This window comes from Nerophis ophidion, linkage group LG14 (assembly GCF_033978795.1).
Source record: "Nerophis ophidion isolate RoL-2023_Sa linkage group LG14, RoL_Noph_v1.0, whole genome shotgun sequence".
Taxonomy (NCBI): domain Eukaryota; kingdom Metazoa; phylum Chordata; class Actinopteri; order Syngnathiformes; family Syngnathidae; genus Nerophis; species Nerophis ophidion.
This window is the reverse complement of record NC_084624.1, coordinates 48,181,217-48,208,295: the sequence shown is the minus strand read 5'-3', so window position 1 is coordinate 48,208,295 and position 27,079 is coordinate 48,181,217. Positions and strand designations below refer to the sequence as shown.

Below are 27,079 nucleotides of genomic sequence, written 5' to 3'. Positions count from 1 at the left end.
TACAAAACATTGAAACAATACAATATTTTTGGTGCATGTTCTTCATATTTTTGTACACTTTTATTGTTTTTTTGTCTTTTAAACCTTTTTTATGATCACTTCTTTTGTTTTTATATGTCATGGAAATAATGTCCCTCCCGCTAAAACGCGTTTTGATATCGTAAACACACAAAAAATAAGGCGAAATCGTGTACAAAAATACAAATATGAATATGAAAAATGTGAATATTGGCATCAAAACAAGTTTTTGCAACAAATAAATACAAAACTTTTAAAAATTACTATATTTTTACACTTTTATTGTTTTTGTGTCTTTCAAACATTTTTATGATCACTTCTTTTTTTTTTTTACGTTATGAAAATAATGTCCCTCCTGTTTTGATATCAAAAATAAACAAAAAAGTAAGGCGAAAAAGTGAAAAAGAAACACAAAAACAATAAAAGTGTACAACAATATGAATATTGGCACCAAAACAAGTTTTGGCAACAAATAAATACAAAACATTGAAAAAATACAATATTTTTGGTGCATGTTATTCATATTTGTGTACACTTTTATTCTTTTGTGTTGTTTGAAACGTTTTTATGATGACTTCTTTTTTTTTTTTAATTATGAAATGTTTTTCCTGCTAAAACGCATTTTGATATCGTGAACAAAAATAAATACGGCGAAATCGTGAACAAAAATACGAATATGAATATGAAAAATGTAAATATTGGCATCAAAACAAGTTTTAGCAACAAATAAATACAAAACTTTGAAAAAAAATTCTATATTTTTTACACTTTTATTGTTTTTGCCTTTCCAACATTTTTATGATCACTTCTTTTTTTTTACGTTATGAAAATAATGTCCCTCCTGATAAAACATGTTTTGATATCATGAATAAACAAAAAAATTAGGCGAAATAGTGAAAAAGAAACACAAAAACAATAAAAGGGTACAACAATATGAATATTGGCACCAAAACAAGTTTTGGCAACAAATAAATACAAAACATTGAAAAAATACAATATTTTTGGTGCATCTTATTCATATTTGTGTACACTTTTATTTTTTTGTGTTGTTTCAAACGTTTTTATGATGACTTCTTTTTTTTTTTTCAATTATGAAATGTTTTTCCTGTTAAAACGCATTTTGATATCGTAAACAAAAAAAAGAAGGCTAAATCGTGATAAATAAACCCACAAACAATACAAGTGTACAAAAATATGAATATTGGCATCGAAACAAGTTTTGGCAACAAATAAATACAAAACATTGAAAAACTACAATATATTTGGTGCATGTTATTCATATTTTTGTCCACTTTTATTGTTTTTGTGTCTTTCCAACGTTTTTATGATCACTTCATTTTTTTTTACTTTTATGAAAATAATGTCAGTGTTTTAGCACGCACCTGTGGGCGGGGCTTATAACAATTTTACCTTTAGTAGTAACACGAATATATCGCATAACACTTGATTTAGAAGCCATCGGTCCTCTTTTTTTTCTTTTTCTTATATGATGTTTTTTAAAGTCCAGTAAAACTGCTCCCGGGTAAACTTGTTATAAGCCCCGCCCACAGGTGCAGGCCCCTCCCACTAAAACAAGTTTTGATATTGTAAAATAACAAAAAATAAAGGCGCAATCGTGAAAAACAATCACAAAAACTATAAAAGTGTACAAAAATGTGAATATTGGCATCGAAAGAAGTTTTGGCAACAAATAAATACAAAACATTGAAAAAATACCAGATTTTTGGTGCATGTTATTCATATTTTTGTACACTTTTATTGTTTTTGTGTCTCTTTTTTTATGATTCTGTTACCTTTTTTTCCCGGTTTCGCTTCTTTATCTTTTAACGGGAGGGGCGGGCGCTTGGGGGCGGGGCTTATAAAAAGTTAACCCTAGCGCAGTTTTCCAGACCAACATGGATGATGTAAAAATGCATCATCAATTTCTGTAGCGCTTATACTCCATCCTCTAAATATGTTTAGTTTAACACCAATACTTCATAACACTTGATTCAGATGCCATTGGTGGTACCTTTTCTACGGTGTTTTTACAGACCCGTAAAACTGCTTCCGGGTAAAGTTAATATAAGCCACGCCCACAGGTGGCCGCTCCTCCCGCTAAAAGGCTGCCATTATTGTGATGCCATGAAAAATAAAAACAAGAAACGAATCATAGCGAGTCTACTGACCTAAATAAGTTACAACTACTACTACTTTGGATTAGAAATGGCAACAGCGAAGGATGCATGTGCATGTACGAGCCAGTCTGCCCCTCAACAGGAGGATGGAGAAAAATAATATTGACTTCAACGTCGGACTACAACGACGGACTCGCGCAAAGGTTTAGGGACACGGTTTTACCATATATGGTCGTCGCACTTGGGAAATACGTCACCATTTGGGCAAATTCCAAACTGCTGGTTTAGAGGGAATATGAAGGAAGGCAAGATTATTTTGTAAATATCTCCGCCATTCCACCAATTTTTGGTACTTATGCAGATCCCAAAATAGGTACCAATTGGTAGGAAAAGTTGGTTTTGCATACCAGGTCCCTCTTAATACGTCTTGACGTGACTTTGGTTACACATTCAGAGACATGTATCAAGTCAAGGGATGAGACCAAAACACACTTCAATGTCTCCAAAACAATTGATAGTAGGCAGGCAGACCTGAAGGCGGAAGAGGCAGCAGTATATTTGTGCCGATAGTCCGGTACATATGATCAAATATGTTTAAAAATTCCAATATATATATGTATATATAATATGTATATCTAATATATATATTGTACTAATAAGTTAATAAATCATAAAATTGAGAGAATAACAGTAAAATATGATGATAATAATAATAACAGTATAGAAATGGCAACAGCGGAAGATTCATGTGAACGTACGAGCCAGTCTGCCCCTCAACAGGAGGATAGAGAAAAATATTGACTTCAACCTTGGACTACAATGGCGGACTCGCGCAAAGTTTTATGGATACGGTTTTACCATATATGGTCGTCACAATTGGGGAAAAACGTCACCAGTTGGGCAAGTTTGGATGAAGTGTGAAAGAAGGCAGGACTATTTTATAAATATCTCCGCCATTCCACCAATTTTCGGGACTTATGCAGATCCCAAAACATGTACCAATTGGTAGGAAACGTTGGTCTTGCATACCAGGTCCCCTTTAAGACGTGACTTTGGTTACACATTTAGAGACATGTATCAGGTCAAGGGATGAGACCAAAACACACATCAATGTCTCCAAAACAATTGATAGTAGGCAGGCAGACCTGAAGGCGGAAGAGGCAGCGGCATATTTGTGCCGATAGTCCGGTACATATGATCAAATATGTGTAAAAATTCTTAATATACATATATCTATCTAATATACATATTTCATTAAGTTAATAAAACATAAAATTGAGAGAATAATAGTATGATATAATGATGATAATAACAGTATAGAAATGGCAACAGCGGAAGATGCATGTGAATGTACGAGCCAGTCTGCCCCTCAACAGGAGGATAGAGAAAAATATTGACTTCAACCTTGGACTACAATGGCGTACTTTTGGAGGAAGTGTGAAAGAAGGCAAGATTGTTTTATAAACATCTCCGCCATGCCACCAATTTTCTGGACTTATGCAGATCCCAAATCCACCACAACAGCTATCAATTGGTAGGAAAAGTTAGTTTTGCATACCAAGTCCCTTTTAAGACGGCTTGAGGTGACTTTGGTTACACACTCAGAGCCATGTTTCAAGTCTAAGGGCTGAGACCAAAACACACATCAATGTCTCCAAAACAATAAAAACCTGACCCCTTTTGCCCAGGTGGACGTGGGCGACCGCATCATGAAACTGAACACGGAGGTGCGTGACGTGAAGGTGACCAACAGGAAGGGCTTCTACCTGGCCTTCCAGGACGTGGGCGCCTGTATCGCCTTGGTGTCTGTTCGGGTCTTCTACAAAACCTGCCCGCTGACCATCCGGAACCTGGCAACCTTCCCGGACACGCTGACGGGGGCCGACACCTCCTCCCTGGTGGAGGTCAGGGGGTCCTGCGTGGACCAATCGGAGGAGAGGGAGGAGCCTAAGATGTACTGCGGCGCCGACGGAGAGTGGCTGGTTCCCATCGGAGGATGCTCTTGTCAGCCGGGGTTCGAAGTCAAGGGCAGCGCGTGTAAAGGTAAGCGGCTTGTTTTGTTGTCCTGATTGCCGTCTGAGTCGTCTGGGAGGCGGAAAAGGCGCATTAATTCAGCTCCTCTGTTCACACTCAGCGTAGTAAAGTGACAGGTCTGCATAAAGATACTCACTAATGGCAGACATGCTTCCCAGAAAACATATTCGACTAAATCTGTCAAACTGCAAACAGACAGCTTGGCACCTCTTTCAAAATGAACACAATATGTTGACAACAACACACAAGGACGGTACTAACACACATAATAGCATGTGTACTAGGGTTGTATAGTACTGGTGTGGTACCATGGTGCTAAGGAATCAGAAACTGTACTATAATCAATTTTTTAGGGGCATGACATTGCTGGTTTTACAGGCATAGGAGCATGTTAGGCAGCACACACACACTGAGTACCTACAAGCAGACACAGTGTGTCGACAGAAAAGGGAGAATGGACGCATTTTGGTGTAAAAAGTAAATATAAAGGAAGTTATAACACTGCTTTAAGACATGGCTAGTTAGCTAGCGGCTAACATCCATCCTTAGCTACTTCTAAATCACTCATCATGGCCTCCCTGGCGACAAAGTCAGGTTCAGCGAACGAGCACTCCTGAATGTAAACAAACGCCGTGGGTGGATCGACACCTGGCATCCACTGTAATGATACCAAGTACAAGAGCGTGTCAAGCCGATACTACTATGAAAGACTCTCAGACCGTGAGAAACTAAATCCCCCGATCTGACGAGACAAAGATGGAAGTCTTTTGGCGTGAATGTTTGGAGGAAAGCAGGCACGGCTATTCACCAGGACGATACCATCCCTACAGTGAAGCGTGGTGGTGGCAGCATCATGGTGTGGGGATAGTTTTCAGCGGAAATAACCGGTAGACGAGTCAGGATCGAGGGAAAGATGAATGCAGCATTGTACAGAGACATCCTGGATAAGAATCAAGGCTTTTATCAACACAAAATCTGTTTTTCCTTTTTTTAAATTCATATTATGTACATACGTCCCTGGACACATGAGGACTTTGAATATGACCAATATATATAATCCTCTAACTACTTGGTATCGCATCGATACCTAAATGTGTGGTATCATCCAAAACTAATGTGTGGTATCCAAGAAGAGTAAAATAAGTGATTATTACATTTTAACATAAGTGTAGATAGAACATGTTAAAAAAGAAAACAGGGTGACACCTACCCTTTACATCAGTATTTTCTAACCATTTTATTATTGTTTTATTTTATTGTATGATACTGCAACTATTTGGTATCGGATCGATACCTAAATGTGTGGTATCATCCAAAACTAATGTGTGGTATCCAAGAAGAGAAGAATAAGTGATTATTACATTTGAACAGAAGTGTAGATAGAACATGTTAAAACAGAAAATAAGCAGATATTAACAGTAAATGAACAAGTAGATTAATAATCAATTTTGTTACAGTTTGTTCCTCATAATGTGTATAAAATAATAGGTGTATAAATGAGACAATATGTTAGTGCAGACTAATTAGGAGTTTTTGTTTGTTTACTTACTACTAAAAGACAAGTTGTCTAGTATGTTCAACATTTTATTGAAGGACTAAATGACAATAATAAACATATGTTTCATCTACACTAACATTGTTTGTTACAATAACGACGTTGTTTGTGGTCCCGTTTATTTAGAAAATTATCAAAATACATTTTGGTACCAAAATATTGGTATCAGGACAACCATATTCAGACATATATTTTCTATTTATATGTATTTGTAATATTTACGACTCAAACATAACACACTCTCCTCATCCCCATTGAGATGTGTTCCAATAAAATATTTTATTGAGGTTAGACTCGTTTTATGTGGTTCCCACCATCTTCCCGGCGTAGCATCAGATCCATGCCACAAACAGAGGACCAAGTACTATCTGAAGATGATAAATAATTCATATATTTCAAATTGATTGTGAAGCGTTTTCGTGCTTGAAAGAAATGGACTATTAAAACATCTGTTCTCCAGCTGTTTGTTTATATTTATGAAGCAACACTTGTTTGTTTTTCCTGCAAGGGAATTACAATGTTGCCTTAAATTAGAATCTGAAGAGGACAGGCTTTCAGTAAAATGTGGTAAGTCACATGCCCAATAACAGTATTACTATTGTCAAAATGACTTTAAAAGTCTTTACAGGTGTTATAATGAAGACAACACATGATGTAAGTGTCTATATTAGCCTACTATCAAAATGACTTTAAAAGTCTTGTATAAGTGTTATAATGAAGACAACACATGGTGTAAGTGTCTATATTAGCCTACTATCAAAATGACTTTAAAAGTCTTGTATAAGTGTTATAATGAAGACAACACATGATGTAAGTGTCTATATTAGCCTACTATCAAAATGACTTTAAAAGTCTTGTATAAGTGTTATAATGAAGACAACACATGATGTAAGTGTCTATATTAGCCTACTATCAAAGTGACTTTAAAAGTCTTGTATAAGTGTTATAATGAAGACAACACATGATGTAAGTGTCTATATTAGCCTACTATCAAAATGACTTTAAAAGACTTGTATAAGTGTTAATGAAGACAACACATGATGTAAGTGTCTATATTAGCCTACTATCAAAATGACTTTAAAAGTCTTATATAAGTGTTATAATGAAGACAACACATGATGTAAGTGTCTATATTAGCCTACTATCAAAATGACTTTAAAAGTCTTGTATAAGTGTTAATGAAGACAACACATGATGTGTCTATATTAGCCTACTATCAAAATGACTTTAAAAGTCTTATATAAGTGTTATAATGAAGACAACACATGATGTAAGTGTCTATATTAGCCTACTATCAAAATGACTTTAAAAGTCTTGTATAAGTGTTATAATGAAGACAACACATGATGTAAGTGTCTATATTAGCCTACTATCAAAGTGACTTTAAAAGTCTTGTATAAGTGTTATAATGAAGACAACACATGATGTAAGTGTCTATATTAGCCTACTATCAAAATGACTTTAAAAGACTTATATAAGTGTTATAATGAAGACAACACATGATGTAAGTGTCTATATTAGCCTACTATCAAAATGACTTTAAAAGTCTTGTATAAGTGTTATAATGAAGACAACACATGATATAAGTGTCTATATTAGCCTACTATCAAAATGACTGTGTCTCAGGCTGAAGCATATTTCCGCTGCTAGAAATGTTGAAATGTAATATTTATTCTACACATTTTTACAACATTGGAAAACATTAATACAACTTCTCAGAGGGTGAGATAACTCCTGGAGATGAGTGACTTGGAATGGCCAGAGGTATGGATGTGTGTGTGTCCAAGTTAAAGGAAACTGTCTTCTTCTAATGGATTTATGAACATCTTTTCAAACTAGGTAACGTTTGCTGTGGTCTGGAACAACATGGCACACAAAGAACTATCAACTATGCGGCCAATATTACATACAGATGATGTGTCATGCAAATATAAATTGAATACACAGGGGACATTAAATTATGTTAAATATAACTTCAAACGATGCAATATGTACATACAGCTAGGCTAAATAGCATGTTAGCATGTATTAGCTTGTAGTCATGCAGTGACCAAAAATGGAGCGGTGATGTCTGTACTTAGTGGTCCGAAGAACCCAGCGGTGTGATACCTTCACAATTTGGCGCCCAACATGGCCGGACCACCAAGTACAGCCATCACCGCTCCTTTTCAGGGTTGTTAGACACTGTTTTATTTAACAATCAAGTTTTTCTTGTGCTCTTCAGCAATTTCCTTTAGTGGGTGCCTCGCTCTCTCTCGTGCTCCAACTCCAACTCTCCTCTCCTCCCGGGCTGCTGCCCTTTAACAGAGCGACAGGTGATTAGATAAGCAGGCCCAGGTGGGCCGACTATGCACCAATCGCTGATATCAAAGCCGATCCTGGCACACCCCGCTTCGCTGCAGGTCCGCAGGCCACTCCCCCCTCCATACATACCTAAAACACTAAAACATACATTTCTAATATAAATTAGTGTAAAGTTCTTATATCTGTCAGTAAACTCACCATGAAAGCACTAAAACATACCGGTGTTGTGAGTTTAGATTATTCACCCCAAAAACGGGACACATTTCGGGCGTTGTTGTTGTACTAGTGAGCCACGGATGAGAAGACGCTGCTCCGTTATTGATTGAAGTAAAGTCCGAATGTCCTTAAAACAGTTAGCGCCATCTTTTGACACTTCTTCCACCCCCGTCCTTGCACGCTACACCACTACAACGGGGAATTTTGAGCAAACAACCAGCATTACATGTTATGTAGACCACAAGGAAGTCTTTTAAACGTATAAAATAATCATAACATGAGTCCTTTAATGCTCCTCATCATCCGGTGCGCCCTATGGTCCGGAAAACACAGTAATCTGATGAAAAGAATCAAACACCGGACAGTATTTTTGTCAAATTGTTGTGTTGAGAAAGACGACTTCTCTCCGCGCTGACGTCCCTGCACACTCGGAGTTGTGAGGTGTCATTGTGTCTGGCCATCTGGACCAAAAACTGTCACTTACAAGTGCGGTCCGAACTTTACAGTAGCAAACATGCAAGCTGTTCACGCTTCTTAGGCAACATACATGAGGCGGGGATGACGCGGAAGGAGCTGGCGTGGCGGCGGAGGCGACTGAGGTGTGTGTGTGTGTGTGTGTGTGTGTGTGTGTGTGTGGGGGGGGGGCATACACGTCTTCTGTGGTGAAATGTACAGTCCTGGTCAAAAGTCTATGATCTCATGGCTGTCTTGACTTTCCAATCATTTCTACAACTCTTATTTCTTTGTGATTGGAGCACATACTTGTTGCTCACAAAAAACATTCATGACATTTACTTCTTTTATGAATTCATCACCACCATGCTTGACGGTAGGCATGGTGTTCCTGGGATTAAAGGCCCTTATCTTTCTTGTCCAAACATATTGCTGGGTATTGTGGCCAAACGGCTCCATTTTTGTTTCATCTGACCACAGAACCTTCCTCCAGAACAGACCTGGGCAAATTAAGGCCCGGGGGCACATGCGGCCCGTTAAGCTTTTCAATCTGGCCCGCCGTGCATTCCCAAATATTATTTTTAGATCTTTAAGATGAAAAATATAAGTACCATTATGATATGCAGTCATGTTTCAAATGACCATAAGTCTTGAACTATACAACGTATTTCAATAGTTGGAATCTTTCGCTTTTGCATGATATTTTAGTGACTAGTGTTGTCCTGATACCAATATTATTTTGATACTTTTCAATACTCTTCTAAATAATTTAAATTTTCCTGAAGGAATCAATAAAGTACTATCTAGCTATCTATCTATCTAAATAGAGGGGACCAGAAAAAAATGCATTTTTGCCTTTATTTTAACCGAAAATCTTGGGGTGTGGTGGACTGGTACTTTTTAGAGGCGGTATGGTACCGAATATGATTCATTAGTATCGCAGTACTATACAGTACAACCCTACTAGTTACCATGGTAATCTGCAAACCCTGTTTCCACATGAGTCGGGAAAATGTGTTAGATGTAAATATAAACAGAATACAATCATTTTCAACCCATATTCAGTTGAATATGCTACAAAGACAACATATTTGATGTTCTAACTCATAAACTTTTTTTTTTTTTGCAAATAATAATAATCATAGAATTTCATGGCTGCAGCACGTGCCAAAGTAGTTGGGAAAGGGCATGTTCACCACTGTGTTACATCAACTTTTCTTTTAACAACACTCAATAAACGTTTGGGAACTGAGGAAACTAATTGTTGAAGCTTTGAAAGTGGAATTCTTTCCCATTCTTGTTTTATGTAGAGCTTCAGTCCTTCAACAGTCCGGGGTCTCCGCTGTCCTATTTTATGCTTCATAATGCGCCACACATTTTCCATGGGAGACAGGTCTGGACTGCAGGCGGGCCAGGAAAGTACCCGCACTCTTTTTTTACGAAGCCACGCTGTTGTAACACGTGCTGAATGTGGCTTGGCATTGTCTTGCTGAAATAAGCAGGGGCGTCCATGAGAAAGACGGCGATTGAATGGCAGCATATGTTGTTCCAAAAGCTGTATGTACCTTTCAGCATTAATGGTGCCTTCACAGATGTGTAAGTTACCCATGCCTTGGGCACTAATGCACCCCCATACCATCACACATGCTGGCTTTTACACTTTGCGTCGATAACAGTCTGGATGGTTCGCTTCCCCTTTGGTCCGGATGACACCATGTCAAATATTTCCAAAAACAATTTGAAATGTGGACTCGTCAGACCACAGAACACTTTTCCACTTTGCATCAGTCCATCTAAGATGATCTCTGGCCCAGAGAAGCCGGCGGCGTTTCTGGATGTTGTTGATAAATGGCTTTCGCTTTGCATAGTAGAGCTTTAACTTGCACTTACAGATGTAGCGACGAACTGTATTTAGTGACAGTGGTTTTCTGAAGTGTTCCTGAGCCCATGTGGTGATATCCTTTAGAGATTGATATTGGTTTTTGATACAGTCTAAGGGATGGAAGGTCACCGTGATTTAATGTTGGTTTCCGGCCATGCCGCTTACGTGGAGTGATTTCTCCAGATTCTCTGAACCTTTTGATGATATTATGGAGCGTAAATGTTGAAATCCCTAAATTTCTTGCAATTGCACTTTGAGAAAGGTTGTTCTTAAACTGTTTGACTATTTGCTCACGCAGTTGTGGACAAAGGGGTGTACCTCGCCCCATCCTTTCTTGTGAAAGACTGAGCATTTTTTGGGAAGCTGTTTTTATACCCAATCATGGCACCCACCTGTTCCCAATAAGCCTGCACACCTGTGGGATGTTCCAAATAAGTGTTTGATGAGCATTCCTCAACTTTATCAGTATTTATTGCCACCTTTCCCAACTTCTTTGTCACGTGTTGCAGCCATGAAATTCTAAGTTAATTATTATTTGCAAAAAAAAACCCAACATTTATGAGTTTGAACATCAAATATGTTGTCTTTGTAGCATATTCAACTGAATATGGCTTGAAAATGATTTGCAAATCATTGTATTCTGTTTATATTTACATCTAACACCATTTCCCAACTCATATGGAAACAGGGGTTTGTATTATTATTATTATTATTATTATTATTATTATTATTATTATTATGTCAGAAAAGCAACACATTTAGCTGAACTGCAGACATTTTGTGGTCCAAAAGTCAAGCAGACTTGTGGATGGCTACCAAAAGCGCCTTATTGCAGTGAAACTTGCCAAGGGACATGTAAGCAAATATTAACATTGCTGTATGTATACTTTTGATTGCTCACATTTTCATAAGAGAAGCAAACTTAATGTATGTTTTTTTTTTTTTGTGACCAACTATGTGCTCCAATCACTACATCACAAAAAAATAAGAGTTGTAGAAATAGAAGCTGATTACATCCATGACATGATGTGTATGTAAACTTTTGAGCAGGACTATCAACAACATGGTGTCCCGCCCCTATTCAGCGGCAGGCAGATGGAAGCAGACCGGCAGAGTTTTACGGGGCCTCCGTGTTATTTATGAAGCCTATCCCAGAAGGCTAATTGTATAACAAACACAGCCATCATTTCAAGTTCCAAAGCGGGGAGAAAAGAAGGACATGAAGGAGCGTTGCCAGTTGGCCATGCGAGGAGAGGAAGCCGCTTTCCTCCCCTCCCCTTCACAATAAGACCGGCAGCAGTCAAATATGTGAGTGCGGCAAACCTTCTTTAAGACCTGAAAGGGGGGAGGAGCTCTGAGAGATGTTCCTCCTCCAGAAGATTTAAGGGAGACCCTTGATTGTGTTGAACCTGGAGCAGATGTGAAGTGGCATCCATCCTCCCTCCAGGCCTCTGCTGGGAGATCCATCAAAGTCTGCCTGAATAGCCAGAGAAGCCTCCCGTTTGGAGTTTGAAACCAGGCGGGGAGGGGAGTGAGGGCGGAGGAGAGCGGAGACCGGGATCTCTCTTCTCACCCGTCAAGGTCAAAAGTGTTTCTGGAACTTGTCAGGCTGAGACACACCTGCTACTTGAGGTGTTGTCACACCCTTCCACACTTCTCTCACTTTCTCCAAGGAGGGGTGTGTTCTTTACTCAGCCAACTCACCACCCTAGAACTTTTCAACCCAAAATAGATAACATCTGTGTTGTTTTTATCATTACATGTATCATTATCACTGGAGGACGAGGAATAGCTAAACGTGCTTCACTATACACCCTAGGAGGATACAATAGCTCACTGCTAACAGCAGTTAGCACTCCTGAACGTAAACAAACACCATTGGTGGATCTACACCTGACATCCACAATATGTAATATGTACAATATACACACTGCAAGTATATATATTATGTAGTAACAAACATATTCAAAACATATGTTTTATGTACACACTGCAAGTATATATATAATGTAGTAACAGACACCTTCATATGTAATACATACAATATTTACCGGTATCTTGGTTATTTTGTGCACAGCAGGAACTAATTCTTCGGAGCATTTATTTCCGTTTCCTTAGCGGTGCACTTCTGACTTCCTGCAACAAATGTGTAACAATAATAATAATAACACTAGTGTGTTTTAATCATGGCAGACTTGGTAACAAACAACAAAGACGACTACTTTTGGACAAACGAGGATTCACAACCTTATCTTTTTGAAGCTGAGTATACAGAGGATGAACTGCGGCTTATAGAAGCGAGCACGAAGAAAAGGCTGAAACGTTGTGTCCAATTAAGGGAATGTTTACCCAAAATCAACTGGCAACGTCCCCGGCCAGCTTGACCAAAACAGACAACAGTGCATCAATGTATTAATACAACTACAGTACACACACTGTTCGGCTAGCTGTGTACAAACAAAACATTAAATAATACTTTTACTCTTACTATAACAATGTTGCTACAATTTGTTATTATACAGGCCACAGGACATAAATGAAGTATTGTTGACGGTGTTTGAATGCATTTTTAAAGTGATTTAAAGGTGTTAGTGTGTCTGCTTGTAAGTACTCTGTGCTCATGCCCTGCCGAACATGCTCCTCTGCTCGTAAAACCAGCAATGTACAGTTTATTATACAGGTCAGAGAACATAAATGTAGTATTGTTGACGGTGTTTGAATGCATTTTTAAAGTGATTTAAAGGTGTAAGTGTGTGCTGCCGAACATGCTCCTCTGCTCGTAAAACCAGCAATGTACAGTTTATTATACAGGTCGCAGAACATGAATGAAGTATTGTTGACGGTGTTTGAATGCGTATTTAAAGTGATTTAAAGGTGTAAGTGTGTCAGCTTGTAAGTACTCTGTGCTTGTGCGCTGCCGAACATGCTTATTTGCTTGTAAAAAAAACAGCCATGTGCAGTTTGTTATTATACAGGTCAGAGAACATAAATGAAGTATTGTTGATGGTGTTTAAATGCTTTTTTAAAGTGATTTAAAGGTTTGAGTGTGTCTGCTTGTAAGTACTCAGTGCGTGTGTGCTGCCGAACATGCTTCTCTGCTCGTAAAACCAGCAATGTACAGTTTGTTGTTATACAGGTCGTAGAAGATGAATGAAGTATTGTTGACGGTGTTTGAATGTGTATTTAAAGTGATTTAAAGGTGTAAGTACTCTGTGCTCGTGCACTGCCGAACATGCTCATCTGCTCCTAAAACCAGCAATGTGCAGTTTATTATACAGGTCACAGAACATAAAGTATAATTGATGGTGTTTGAATGCATTTTTAAAGTGATTTAAAATGTAAGCATGTCTGCCTGTAAGTACTCGGTGTGTGTGTGCTGCCGAACATGCTCCTCTGCTCGTAAAACCAGCAATGTACAGTTTATTATACAGGTCACAGATCATAAATGAAGTATTGTTGACGGTGTTTGAATGCATTTTTAAAGTGATTTAAAGGTGTAAGCATGTCAGCTTGTAAGTACTCTGTGTGCGCTGCCGAACATGCTCCTTTGCTCATAAAATCAGCAATGTACAGTTTATGATACAGGTCATAGAACATAAAAAAAGTATACTTGACGGTGTTTGAATGCATTTTTAAAGTGATTTAAAGGTATAAGTGTGTCTGCTTGTAAGTACTCAGGGTGTGTGCGCTGCCGAACATGCTCCTCTGCTCGTAAAACCAGCAATGTACAGTTTGTTATACAGGTCAGAGAACATAAATTAAGTATTGTTGACGGTGTTTGAATGCATTTTTAAAGTGATTTAAAAGTGTAAGCGTGTCAGCTTGTAAGTACTCTGTGCTGGTGCACTGCCGAACATGCTTCTTTGCTCGTAAAACCAGCAATGTGCAGTTTATTATACAGGTCACAGAAAATAAATGAAGTATTGTTGACGGTGTTTAAATGCTTTTTTAAAGTGATTTAAAGGTGTAAGTGTGTCTGCTTGTAAGTACTCAGTGCGTGCGTGCTGCCAAACATGCTTCTCTGCTCGTAAAACCAGCAATGTACAGTTTGTTGTTATACAGGTCGCAGAAGATGAATGAAGTATTGTTGACGGTGTTTGAATGCGTATTTAAAGTGATTTAAAGGTGTAAGTGTGTCTGCTTGTGAGTACTCTGAGCTCGTGCGCTGCCGAACATGCTCCTCTGCTCCTAAAACCAGCAATGTGCAGTTTATTATACAGGGTCACAGAACATAAAGTATAATTGATGGTGTTTGAATGCATTTTCGAAGTGATTCAAAAATGTAAGCATGTCTGCTCGTAAGTACTCAGTGCGTGTGCGCTGCCGGACATGCTCCTCTGCTCCTAAAACCAGCAATGTCACCACGTGACGACGATGTGCCGGTTTAAAAAAAAATTAATAAAAATTTGGCGGTGAACCGGTGCTTTTTAGAGGCGGTATAGTACCGGTTTATTAGTAGTACCTGTGTACCGTACAACCCGACGCTAGGATTGAATTCGCCATCAGGTTTAGGCCTCGCTAATATGCAACGAGCGATTCCCGACCTCCGCTTCCCAGGCTGGGTTTGATTCCTGAAACAGAAGTTTGGTCAAATGCTAAACGCTCATGTTCAGTGTTGACACAAGACGAGGTGGCTGGGGGGGTTGGGGGGGGGGGGGGGGCGACAAGAAGAGATGTGGAAAGGAAGAAGGGATTAGATGTTGAAAGGGGAGAATGAAAAAGGGCCGGTGACAGCAGAAGGCAGAGCCGCCCCTCCCCCACGCCCAATCGAGGGGTCCGGGGTCGCCACGGGGTGCAAAGGGGGGGCCGAGTGGAGACACCCCCCCCTCCCGGACCTGGTTAAGCCGAGGTCAACGCCGAGCCCGATGAAGACGTCAAAACCATCCTGACTGACAGTCCCATACAGGCCGGGCCCGGGGGTCACCGCCCGCCTGATGAAGTCGTCAAAAACTTGACAGCCGCCGTCTGTCTGGAAGCATCGGGGGAGACGGGCGGCGGGCGGGCGGGCGAGCGCCGGAGAAACAACAGAGGGAATTAGAAATGTGGAGTGTGAGAGCGGGAGCCGGGTGTTGTTGGCCTCCTCCTCCTCCTCGCCTTGGAATGTTGCTTTGTGTACATTCTCAGGCATCAGGACACATTTCATGCTTGTGCGTCTTTCCGGCACTTTCCAGCACCTGCAGAGTCTCGCCGGCTTGCAGGCGGAAGCTCACAAACCGGAGTCAGGCCGCGGGATGACAGAAGCACAAAGCAGCATCAGACATTTCACAGAAGATGACCCTTTCACACAGAACCTTGCACACATTCCACAGTCAGGATTCAGTGTCTTGGCAGGCAGAAACCCTGCTAAATACATACCTGGAGATCCCATCTTTGTTCACACGGAACCTTCTTCTCACATTTGATCTGCCACTGACGTCCGTGCCAGCGTGGCGTGTGACGTGTCGTGTGACGTGTCGTGTGACGTGTCGTGTGACGTGTCGTGTGACGTGTCGTGTGACGTGTCGTGTGACGTGTCGTGTGACGTGTCATGTGATGTGACATGACGTTTGGCTGCTGGAGCTCTGATATCACCTGTGTCGGTGCTTTTCACACAGAATGAGCAGATATCAGTGACTGGGATGGCGAAGGGTCGTTTGTCCCCATATCAATATTTTGGTACCGGTACCAAAATTTATTTCCATACTTTTCGATACTTTTCTAAATAAAGGGGACCACAAAAAAAAATACATAAATTGGTTTTATATGAGCATACATGAAATCAAATAGTGAACATACTGAATTGATCACCAAGGGCCTGCTTTACTAAAGGTTTGCCTGGACAAAAATATTTTAGTACAGGTGCCAAAATGTATTTTGATACTTTCCTAAATAAAGGGGACCACAAAAAAATGCATAAAAAATGTTAGGGTGCATAAAACATATGTTTATTATTGTCATTTAGTCCTTAAATAAAATAGTGAACATACTGAATTGATCACAAAGGGCCTGCTTTATTAAAGGTTTGCCTGGACAAAAATATTTTAGTACAGGTACCAAAATGTATTTTGACACTTTCCTAAATAAAGGGGACAACAAAAAATGTTAGGGTGCATAAAACATATGTTTATTATTGTAATTTAGTCCTAAATAAAATAGTTAACATACTGGATTGATCATTAAGGGCCTGCTTTATTAAAGGTTTGCCAGCACAAAAATATTTCAGTACCGGTACCAAAATGTATTTTGATACTTTTCTATATAAAAGGGACCACAAAAAAATGTCATTATTGTCTTTATTTGAACAAAATATGTTAGTGTAGATGAAACATATGTTTATTATCATTTAGTCCTTCAACAAAATACTGAACATACTGAATTGATCACAAAGGGCCTGCTTTATTAAAGGTTTGCCTGCACAAAAATATTTCAGTACCGGTACCAAAATGTATTTTGATACTTTTCTATATAAAAGGGACCACAAAAAATGTCATTATTGTTTTTATTGTAACAAACAATGTTAGTGTAGATGAAACATATGTTTATTATTGTCATTTAGTCCTTCAATAAAATGTTGAACATACTAGACAACTTGTCTTTTAGTAGTAAGTAAACAAACAAAAACTCCTAATTAGTCTGCACTAACATATTGTCTCATTTATACACCTATTATTTTATACACATTATGAGGGACAAACTGTAAAAAAAAATATTATTAATCCACTTGTTCATTTACTGTTAACATCTGCTCATTTTCTGTTTTAACATGTTCTATCTACACTTATGTTCAAATGTAATAATCACTTATTCTTCTCTTCTTTGATACCACACATTAGTTTTGGATGATACCACACATTTAGGTATCAATGCGATACCAAGTAGTTATAGGATCATACATTAAAATATGATACCTAATAAAGCAATGATAATATGGTTAAAAAAATACTGATATAAAGGGTAGGTGTCGACCTGTTTTCTGTTTTAACATGTTCTATCTACACTTCTGTTCAAATGTAATAATCACTTATTCTTCTCTTCTTGGATACCACACATTAGTTTTGGATGATACCACACATTCGATACCAAATAGTTACAGGATCATACATTGGTCATATGTCATGTGTCCAGGGACATATTTACAGACTTTATAAACATAATATACATTTTTTTCAAAAAGGAAAAAAGATTTTGTGACGGTAGAAAATTGAGGGGTTCCGGTTTGGTGGCTGCAGGATTAGGTCTCTGCTTCTTGCAGATGATGTGGTCCTGATGGCTTCATCTGGCCAAGATCTTCAGCTCTCACTTGACAGGTTTGCAGCCGAGTGTGAAGCGACTGGGATGAGAATCAGCACCTCCAAGTCCGAGTCCATGGTTCTCGCCCGGAAAATGGTGGAGTGCCATCTCCGGGTTGGGGAGGAGACCCTGCCCCAAGTGGAGGAGTTCAAGTACCTAGGAGTCTTGTTCACGAGTGAGGGAAGAGTGGATGGTGAGATCGACAGGCGGATCGGTGCGGCGTCTTCAGTAATGCGGACGCTGTATCGATCGGTTATGATGAAGAAGGAGCTGAGCCGGAAGGCAAAGCTCTCAATTTAATGGTCGATCTACGTTCCCATCCTCACCTATGGTCATGAGCTTTGGGTCATGATTGAAAGGACAAGATCATGGGTACCAGTGACCCAAATGACCAGGTGGCGAGGCTCTCCCTTAGAGATAGTGTGAAAATCTGGTCAGGATGCCACGGGGAAGACCCAGGACACTTTGGGAAGACTAAGTCTCCCGGTTGGCCTGGGAACGCCTCGGGATCCACCGGGAGGAGTTGGACACAGTGGCTGGGGAGAAGGAAGTCTGGGCTGGATGGATGTTCAACCTAATTTATTAACTCTACCTCCAGAGTTGGATTACTAGCATTTTTGAGGTTTACTAACCTGCTTACGTCGCCTGTAGTACAGTAGCTGCTTGTCTCCGTCACACAAAGCTGCCTCAGAACGGGAGTGAGTGCCACAATCCCACCAACGCCGTATTGAGCGGCTCCCTTTTTAATTATCGCATTTTGGCCTCAAAATGGTGTGGGATTACTGATTTGGCGTCTGGATGGCTGCCCGGTAGTTCTTGCATAAGTGTGTGTGAGCAAGGAGTAGGAGGTGTATTGTGGTGGTGAGCACGCAGCGTGGCAGCTGCCAAAGCACAGAGGAGAGGCCGCTATAGCACCGCCAACAGCGAGCCAGGTGGGGGTAATTGTTCACATTCCTACATAACAATCAGAGTGTGTGTGTGTGTGTGTGTGTGTGTGTGTCCCAGGTTAGTGTTGCCGGTCCTTGTGGCTTTTTAACAATCTGCATTTGCTCCATCATCTCATTACCCCTTTTTGTCTTTCCCAACTCCCTGATCCATGGTCATGTCGGGGGGGAGGGGGGGTGATCTTTGTGTGACGGGTGAGAGGAAGGTTTGGTTCTGAGGGGGGGGGTCATTGTTGTCAAGCCCCCTTTTCACATGCTAATGTTGGCTTTGGACAGCGCACACCAGTTTTAATGTGTTGAAATTTAGGCCCCGTTTACACTAAGCCGGATAAAGTTAGCAGGGTAAATTCCACCTAGCCTGATCCGTGTCCACACACAACCATGCCACCGTTTAAGACCTGTCGAAAAATGCATTTTCCCATCGATAACATGACACCATCGCACTCAGGAAAAAAAAAAAAAAAAAAATATATATATATATATATATATATATATATATATATATATATATATATATATATATATATATATATATATATATTAGGGCTGTAATGGTACGTGTATTTGTATCGAACCGTTTCGGTACAGGGGTTTCGGTTCGGTACGCGGGCGTACCGAACGAGTTTGGAAGCAGAAGTCTTCACAAGCTGCTCTGCTTTCTGCCTCTGTCTGTGCCTCATTGTCCCGCCCACACAACCACCTGATTGGTTACATACAAAGCCAATCAGCAGTGCGTATTCAGACTTCAGAGCGATGTAGTCAATCCTTCAGCATCGAGCAGAGATATTCGTTTAGCAGGGGAGGAGCGGACTCTACCCAAATTATACTAAACACTTCCCAGTCACAACTATTACAAACATCACTATGAGCCTGTTGACCTTCTATAAACTTAAACTGTGGCTCAGCTCGCTCACAGTATAGGCTTGAGGTGAAAGCTAATTAGCTTTTAGCGTAACGTTAGCTCATTTTGCTGTGTGTGTGTGTGTGTGTGTTAGGGGCAGCAAAGCCCTGTCTGTCTGTTATTTCATTGAACTCCATTGTGTTTAGGGATGAATAGTCTCTCCTATTGCAATTGTACTATTTTTCAGCTATAGTTACATGAATCATTAGTAATGTAGCAGCCTAGTTTTGAATAGCAGGGTCCCTGCTATCACATGTTGATAAAAATACAACATTTACATAATAAAAGTCAACTACAGGATTCCCGAATGCTGTAATAAATTAAGCATGATGAGTTGACATTAAACAGATTCAATGGAAACTGTTTAATGTTGCACTTTTTATATGTAGAAGAAAGGTTTTGTCATTTTATTTAATCAAAGCAACAACTTGAGGCAGTTTAATGTGGATTAACGTGGGCAGAATTATTATAGTGTTCCCAATGTTAAAAGGATAAAGCCGTTGTTTACAAATTTGGTAAATAACCAAAAAATGTATATTTTGTTGTTTTCTTACTGTACCGAAAATGAACCGAACCGTGACCTCTAAAGCGAGGTACGTACCGAACCGAAATTTTTGTGTACCGTTACACCTCTAATATATATATATATATATATATATATATGTATGTATGTATGTATGTATGTATACATATATACAGCCTGGCCCCAGGCCAATTTTTTTTAAGCCAATGTGGCCCCCCGAGTCAAACAGTTTGGGGACCCCTGTCTTAAACTGAAAAAAATGATTATAATTATATTGTGATTAGGGACGGCGTGGCGCAGTGGGAGAGTGGCCGTGCGCAACCCGAGGGTCACTGGTTCAAATCCCACCTAGAACCAACCTCGTCACGTCCGTTGTGTCCTGAGCAAGACACTTCACCCTTGCTCCTGATGGGTGCTGGTTGGCGCCTTGCATGGCAGCTCCCTCCATCAGTGTGTGAATGTGCGTGTGAATGTGGAAGTAGTGTCAAAGCACTTTGAGTACCTTGAAGGTAGAAAAGCGCTATACAAGTACAACCCATTCTCATTTCTGTAGAATTGTTAGCATTGTACTGTACTTGGAAGGTAAATAACTTTGTTGCACTAAATAAATACATAAATAAACAAAACAATGAAATGTGCTCATTTCTGTATTTCCAGGTGGAAAAATTTGGTCTTTTTTGCATATTCTCGCTTGTTAGTCCGTGTTCATGTATTCATCCCGTTAGAAGTTGTATTATGACCACAATAGGACACATTTTGTCTCTCCTCCTAACTTTGTTTTACTTTGCAACACTTCTGTACTACAACTGTGGGAAATAAGCCTTTTTTTAAATGCATCGCAATTCCGACGATTATAGAAGGATTAGAAAACATCAATAATGTATGTATTGTAACTAAAGTAATGTGGAAAGTTCTAAAATTTGACTGAGCAGCGAGAAAACAATCTGAAGTTGTCTCTATTTTTTAGTTGTAATGCCATTATTAAAATTATCCGGCCCACGTGTGCACAGATTCTCCTCCAAGTGGCCCCCCCGAGTTAAAATGACTTTGACACCCCTGCTGTAAGATTTGACTTGTATTTAATTTAAATGAAGTCACACAATGCAGCTAAGATAACAATCACGTCCTGCCTCGGGCTTTCTCTGGGTTTTACTTGAAAGGCCGTGACCCCTGCCATTAACAGTGGTGGCCCCCTCCCTCTAAACTGAGGGTCTATCAATGTGTCCGTCCATCCGTCAATACAGTTTGTCCCTCCCTCCATCCATCCATCACGCAGACAGGTGTCAGATAGGCAGCAGCGTGAGGTACTTCCTCCACCTAAAACCCTCTGCTGGGTGGGAACAAGGCTTAGTTGGCAGATAACACGGGTTCAAGGAGAACACACACACACACACACACACACACACACACACACACACACACACACACACCATCTAGTGCTATGTGCAGACGAAGCTCTTAGCCAGATTTGCAATGAGCTGCATTTGCATTTTAGCAGAAGAAGAATGTGTATGCAAATGTGGACGATGCTGATAGTAATCAAAGGGCACCTTTTCCTGCAGGTCTTCATCCCCCCCCCCCCCCCCCCCCCATCCCTGTCTTTATCCTCACCTTATTTTATCCTGAGAATCTTTGCCTACTTTGCAAGCGTTCTTACTCTTCTACTACGGACTATAGAGCCATACCACTACATTTTTGATGAAAAAAATAACCTTTTCCCATATATTAGCTGCAGATATATACGTTGTGAAATGAGTTATTTCCACAAAAATGAGGTAAACGGGTAAAAACGGCCGATCAAACAAAACAGAACCCACTAGCTGCAGAAGCTAGCTCTCCAATCGTTAAGAAGACGACATTCTGCTCAGTTTACGAAGCCGAAACAAAACAAACCGAATGGCATTGTAAGTTTATTTTACAGACACTTGTAAACGTGTTAGCATATTAGCTAATGCTAATGACAGCCGACTTGATTACGATACGATAAATGATAACACTCCTACCGACATCACTCAGGGGACAGTTTAGTGAGTAGAAATGTCAATCAATCAATCAATCAATGTTTATTTATAAAACACTAACTCACAAGTGTCTCAAAGGGCTGCACAAACCACAACCTCATCCTCTGCTCAGATCCCACATCAGGGCAAGTAAAAAAATCAACCCAATGGGACAATGAGAGAAAGTCCAGTCCATAGTGGATCTAAGATAATAGTGAAAGTCCAGTCCATAGTGGATCTAACATAATAGTGAGAGTCCAGTCCATAGTGGATCTAACATAATAGTGTGAGAGTCCAGTCCATAGTGGATCTAACATAATAGTGTGAGAGTCCAGTCCATAGTGGATCTAACATAATAATGAGAGTCCAGTCCATAGTGGATCTAACATAATAGTGAGAGTCCAGTCCATAGTGGATCTAACATAATAGTGAGAGTCCAGTCCATAGTGGATCTAACATAATAGTGAGAGTCCAGTCCATAGTGGATCTAACATAATAGTGAGAGTCCAGTCCATAGTGGATCTAACATAATAGTGAGAGTCCAGTCCATAGTGGATCTAACATAATAGTGAGAGTCCAGTCCATAGTGGATCTAACATAATAGTGGGAGTCCAGTCCATAGTGGATCTAACATAATAGTGGGAGTCCAGTCCATAGTGGATCTAACATAATAGTGAGAGTCCAGTCCATAGTGGATCTAACATAATAGTGTGAGAGTCCAGTCCATAGTGGATCTAACATAATAGTGAGAGTCCAGTCCATAGTGGATCTAACATAATAGTGAGAGTCCAGTCCATAGTGGATCTAACATAATAGTGTGAGAGTCCAGTCCATAGTGGATCTAACATGATAGTGTGAGAGTCCAGTCCATAGTGGATCTAACATAATAGTGGGAGTCCAGTCCATAGTGGATCTAACATAATAGTGAGAGTCCAGTCCATAGTGGATCTAACATAATAGTGGGAGTCCAGTCCATAGTGGATCTAACATAATAGTGAGAGTCCAGTCCATAGTGGATCTAACATAATAGTGAGAGTCCAGTCCATAGTGGATCTAACATAATAGTGAGAGTCCAGTCCATAGTGGATCTAACATAATAGTGTGAGAGTCCAGTCCATAGTGGATCTAACATAATAGTGTGAGAGTCCAGTCCATAGTGGATCTAACATAATAGTGAGAGTCCAGTCCATAGTGGATCTAACATAATAGTGTGAGAGTCCAGTCCATAGTGGATCTAACATAATAGTGGGAGTCCAGTCCATAGTGGATCCAACATAATAGTGAGAGTCCTGTCGATAGTGGATCTAACATAATAGTGAGAGTCCAGTCCATAGTGGATCCAACATAATAGTGAGAGTCCAGTCCATAGTGGATCTAACATAATAGTAAGAGTCCAGTCCATAGTGGATCCAACATAATAGTGAGAGTCCAGTCCATAGTGGATCTAACATCATAGTGAGAGTCCAGTCCATAGTGGATCTAACATAATAGTGAGAGTCCAGTCCATAGTGGATCTAACATAATAGTGAGAGTCCAGTCCATAGTGGATCTAACATAATAGTGAGAGTCCAGTCCATAGTGGATCTAACATAATAGTGAGAGTCCAGTCCATAGTGGATCTAACATAATAGTGTGAGAGTCCAGTCCATAGTGGATCTAACATAATAGTGTGAGAGTCCAGTCCATAGTGGATCTAACATAATAGTGTGAGAGTCCAGTCCATAGTGGATCTAACATAATAGTGTGAGAGTCCAGTCCATAGTGGATCTAACATAATAGTGAGAGTCCAGTCCATAGTGGATCTAACATAATAGTGAGAGTCCAGTCCATAGTGGATCTAACATAATAGTGTGAGAGTCCAATCCATAGTGGATCTAACATAATAGTGTGAGAGTCCAGTCCATAGTGGATCTAACATAATAGTGAGAGTCCAGTCCATAGTGGATCGAGTTAATAATGTGAGAGTCCAGTCCATAGTGGATCTAACATAATAGTGTGAGAGTCCAGTCCATAGTGGATCTAACATAATAGTGTGAGAGTCCAGTCCATAGTGGATCTAACATAATAGTGTGAGAGTCCAGTCCATAGTGGATAGAGTTAATAATGTGAGAGTCCAGTCCATAGTGGATCTAACATAATAGTGTGAGAGTCCAGTCCATAGTGGATCTAACATAATAGTGTGAGAGTCCAGTCCATAGTGGATCTAACATAATAGTGTGAGAGTCCAGTCCATAGTGGATCTAACATATAAGTGTGACAGTCCAGTCCATAGTGGATCTAACATAATAGTGAGAGTCCAGTCCATAGTGGATCTAACATAATAGTGTGAGAGTCCAGTCCATAGTGGATCTAACATAATAGTGTGAGAGTCCAGTCCATAGTGGATCTAACATAATATTGTGAGAGTCCAGTCCATAGTGGATCGAGTTAATAATGTGAGAGTCCAGTCCATAGTGGATCGAGTTAATAGTGTGAGAGTCCAGTCCATAGTGGATCTAACATAATAGTGAGAGTCCGGTCCATAGTGGATCTAACATAATAGTGTGAGTCCGGTCCATAGTGGATCTAACATAATAGTGAGAGTCCAGTCCATAGTGGATCTAACATAATAGTGAGAGTCCAGTCCATAGTGGATCTAACATAATAGTGAGAGTCCAGTCCATAGTGGATCTAACATAATAGTGGGAGTCCAGTCCATAGTGGATCTAACATAATAGTGAGAGTCCAGTCCATAGTGGATCTAACATAATAGTGAGAGTCCAGTCCATAGTGGATCTAACATAATAGTGAGAGTCCAGTCCATAGTGGATCTAACATAATAGTGTGAGAGTCCAGTCCATAGTGGATTTAACATAATAATGTGAGAGTCCAATTCATAGTGAATCTAACATAATAGTGAGAGTCCAGTCCATAGTGGATCTAACATAATAGTGAGAGTCCAGTCCATAGTGGATCTAACATAATAGTGTGAGAGTCCAGTCCATAGTGGATCTAACATAATAGTGTGAGAGTCCAGTCCATAGTGGATCTAACATAATAGTGTGAGAGTCCAGTCCATAGTGGATCTAACATAATAGTGTGAGAGTCCAGTCCATAGTGGATCTAACATAATAGTGAGAGTCCAGTCCATAGTGGATCTAACATAATAGTGTGAGAGTCCAGTCCATAGTGGATTTAACATAATAATGTGAGAGTCCAATTCATAGTGAATCTAACATAATAGTGAGAGTCCAGTCCATAGTGGATCTAACATAATAGTGAGAGTCCAGTCCATAGTGGATCTAACATAATAGTGTGAGAGTCCAGTCCATAGTGGATCTAACATAATAGTGTGAGAGTCCAGTCCATAGTGGATCTAACATAATAGTGGGAGTCCAGTCCATAGTGGATCTAACATAATAGTGAGAGTCCAGTCCATAGTGGATCTAACATAATAGTGTGAGAGTCCAGTCCATAGTGGATCTAACATAATAGTGAGAGTCCAGTCCATAGTGGATCTAACATAATAGTGAGAGTCCAGTCCATAGTGGATCTAACATAATAGTGTGAGAGTCCAGTCCATAGTGGATCTAACATGATAGTGTGAGAGTCCAGTCCATAGTGGATCTAACATAATAGTGGGAGTCCAGTCCATAGTGGATCTAACATAATAGTGAGAGTCCAGTCCATAGTGGATCTAACATAATAGTGGGAGTCCAGTCCATAGTGGATCTAACATAATAGTGAGAGTCCAGTCCATAGTGGATCTAACATAATAGTGAGAGTCCAGTCCATAGTGGATCTAACATAATAGTGAGAGTCCAGTCCATAGTGGATCTAACATAATAGTGTGAGAGTCCAGTCCATAGTGGATCTAACATAATAGTGTGAGAGTCCAGTCCATAGTGGATCTAACATAATAGTGAGAGTCCAGTCCATAGTGGATCTAACATAATAGTGTGAGAGTCCAGTCCATAGTGGATCTAACATAATAGTGGGAGTCCAGTCCATAGTGGATCCAACATAATAGTGAGAGTCCTGTCGATAGTGGATCTAACATAATAGTGAGAGTCCAGTCCATAGTGGATCCAACATAATAGTGAGAGTCCAGTCCATAGTGGATCTAACATAATAGTAAGAGTCCAGTCCATAGTGGATCCAACATAATAGTGAGAGTCCAGTCCATAGTGGATCTAACATCATAGTGAGAGTCCAGTCCATAGTGGATCTAACATAATAGTGAGAGTCCAGTCCATAGTGGATCTAACATAATAGTGAGAGTCCAGTCCATAGTGGATCTAACATAATAGTGAGAGTCCAGTCCATAGTGGATCTAACATAATAGTGAGAGTCCAGTCCATAGTGGATCCAACATAATAGTGGGAGTCCAGTCCATAGTGGATCTAACATAATAGTGAGAGTCCAGTCCATAGTGGATCTAACATAATAGTGAGAGTCCAGTCCACAGTGGATCTAACATAATAGTGAGAGTCCAGTCCATAGTGGATCTAACATAATAGTGTGAGAGTCCAGTCCATAGTGGATTTAACATAATAATGTGAGAGTCCAATTCATAGTGAATCTAACATAATAGTGAGAGTCCAGTCCATAGTGGATCTAACATAATAGTGAGAGTCCAGTCCATAGTGGATCTAACATAATAGTGTGAGAGTCCAGTCCATAGTGGATCTAACATAATAGTGTGAGAGTCCAGTCCATAGTGGATCTAACATAATAGTGTGAGAGTCCAGTCCATAGTGGATCTAACATAATAGTGTGAGAGTCCAGTCCATAGTGGATCTAACATAATAGTGAGAGTCCAGTCCATAGTGGATCTAACATAATAGTGAGAGTCCAGTCCATAGTGGATCTAACATAATAGTG

General features: G+C 39.9%; 1 protein-coding gene across 1 annotated transcript in view; it reads left to right on the top strand.

The window, feature by feature from the left end:
• The window catches only part of LOC133568775 (ephrin type-A receptor 4-like), a 95,108-nt gene that overhangs the window by 18,047 nt on the left and 49,982 nt on the right, over window positions 1-27,079 (top strand). The window contains exon 5 of the mRNA XM_061920910.1: window positions 3,824-4,178. Coding sequence (XP_061776894.1) covers window positions 3,824-4,178 — 355 coding nt within the window. The remainder of the gene's footprint in view (window positions 1-3,823; window positions 4,179-27,079) is intronic.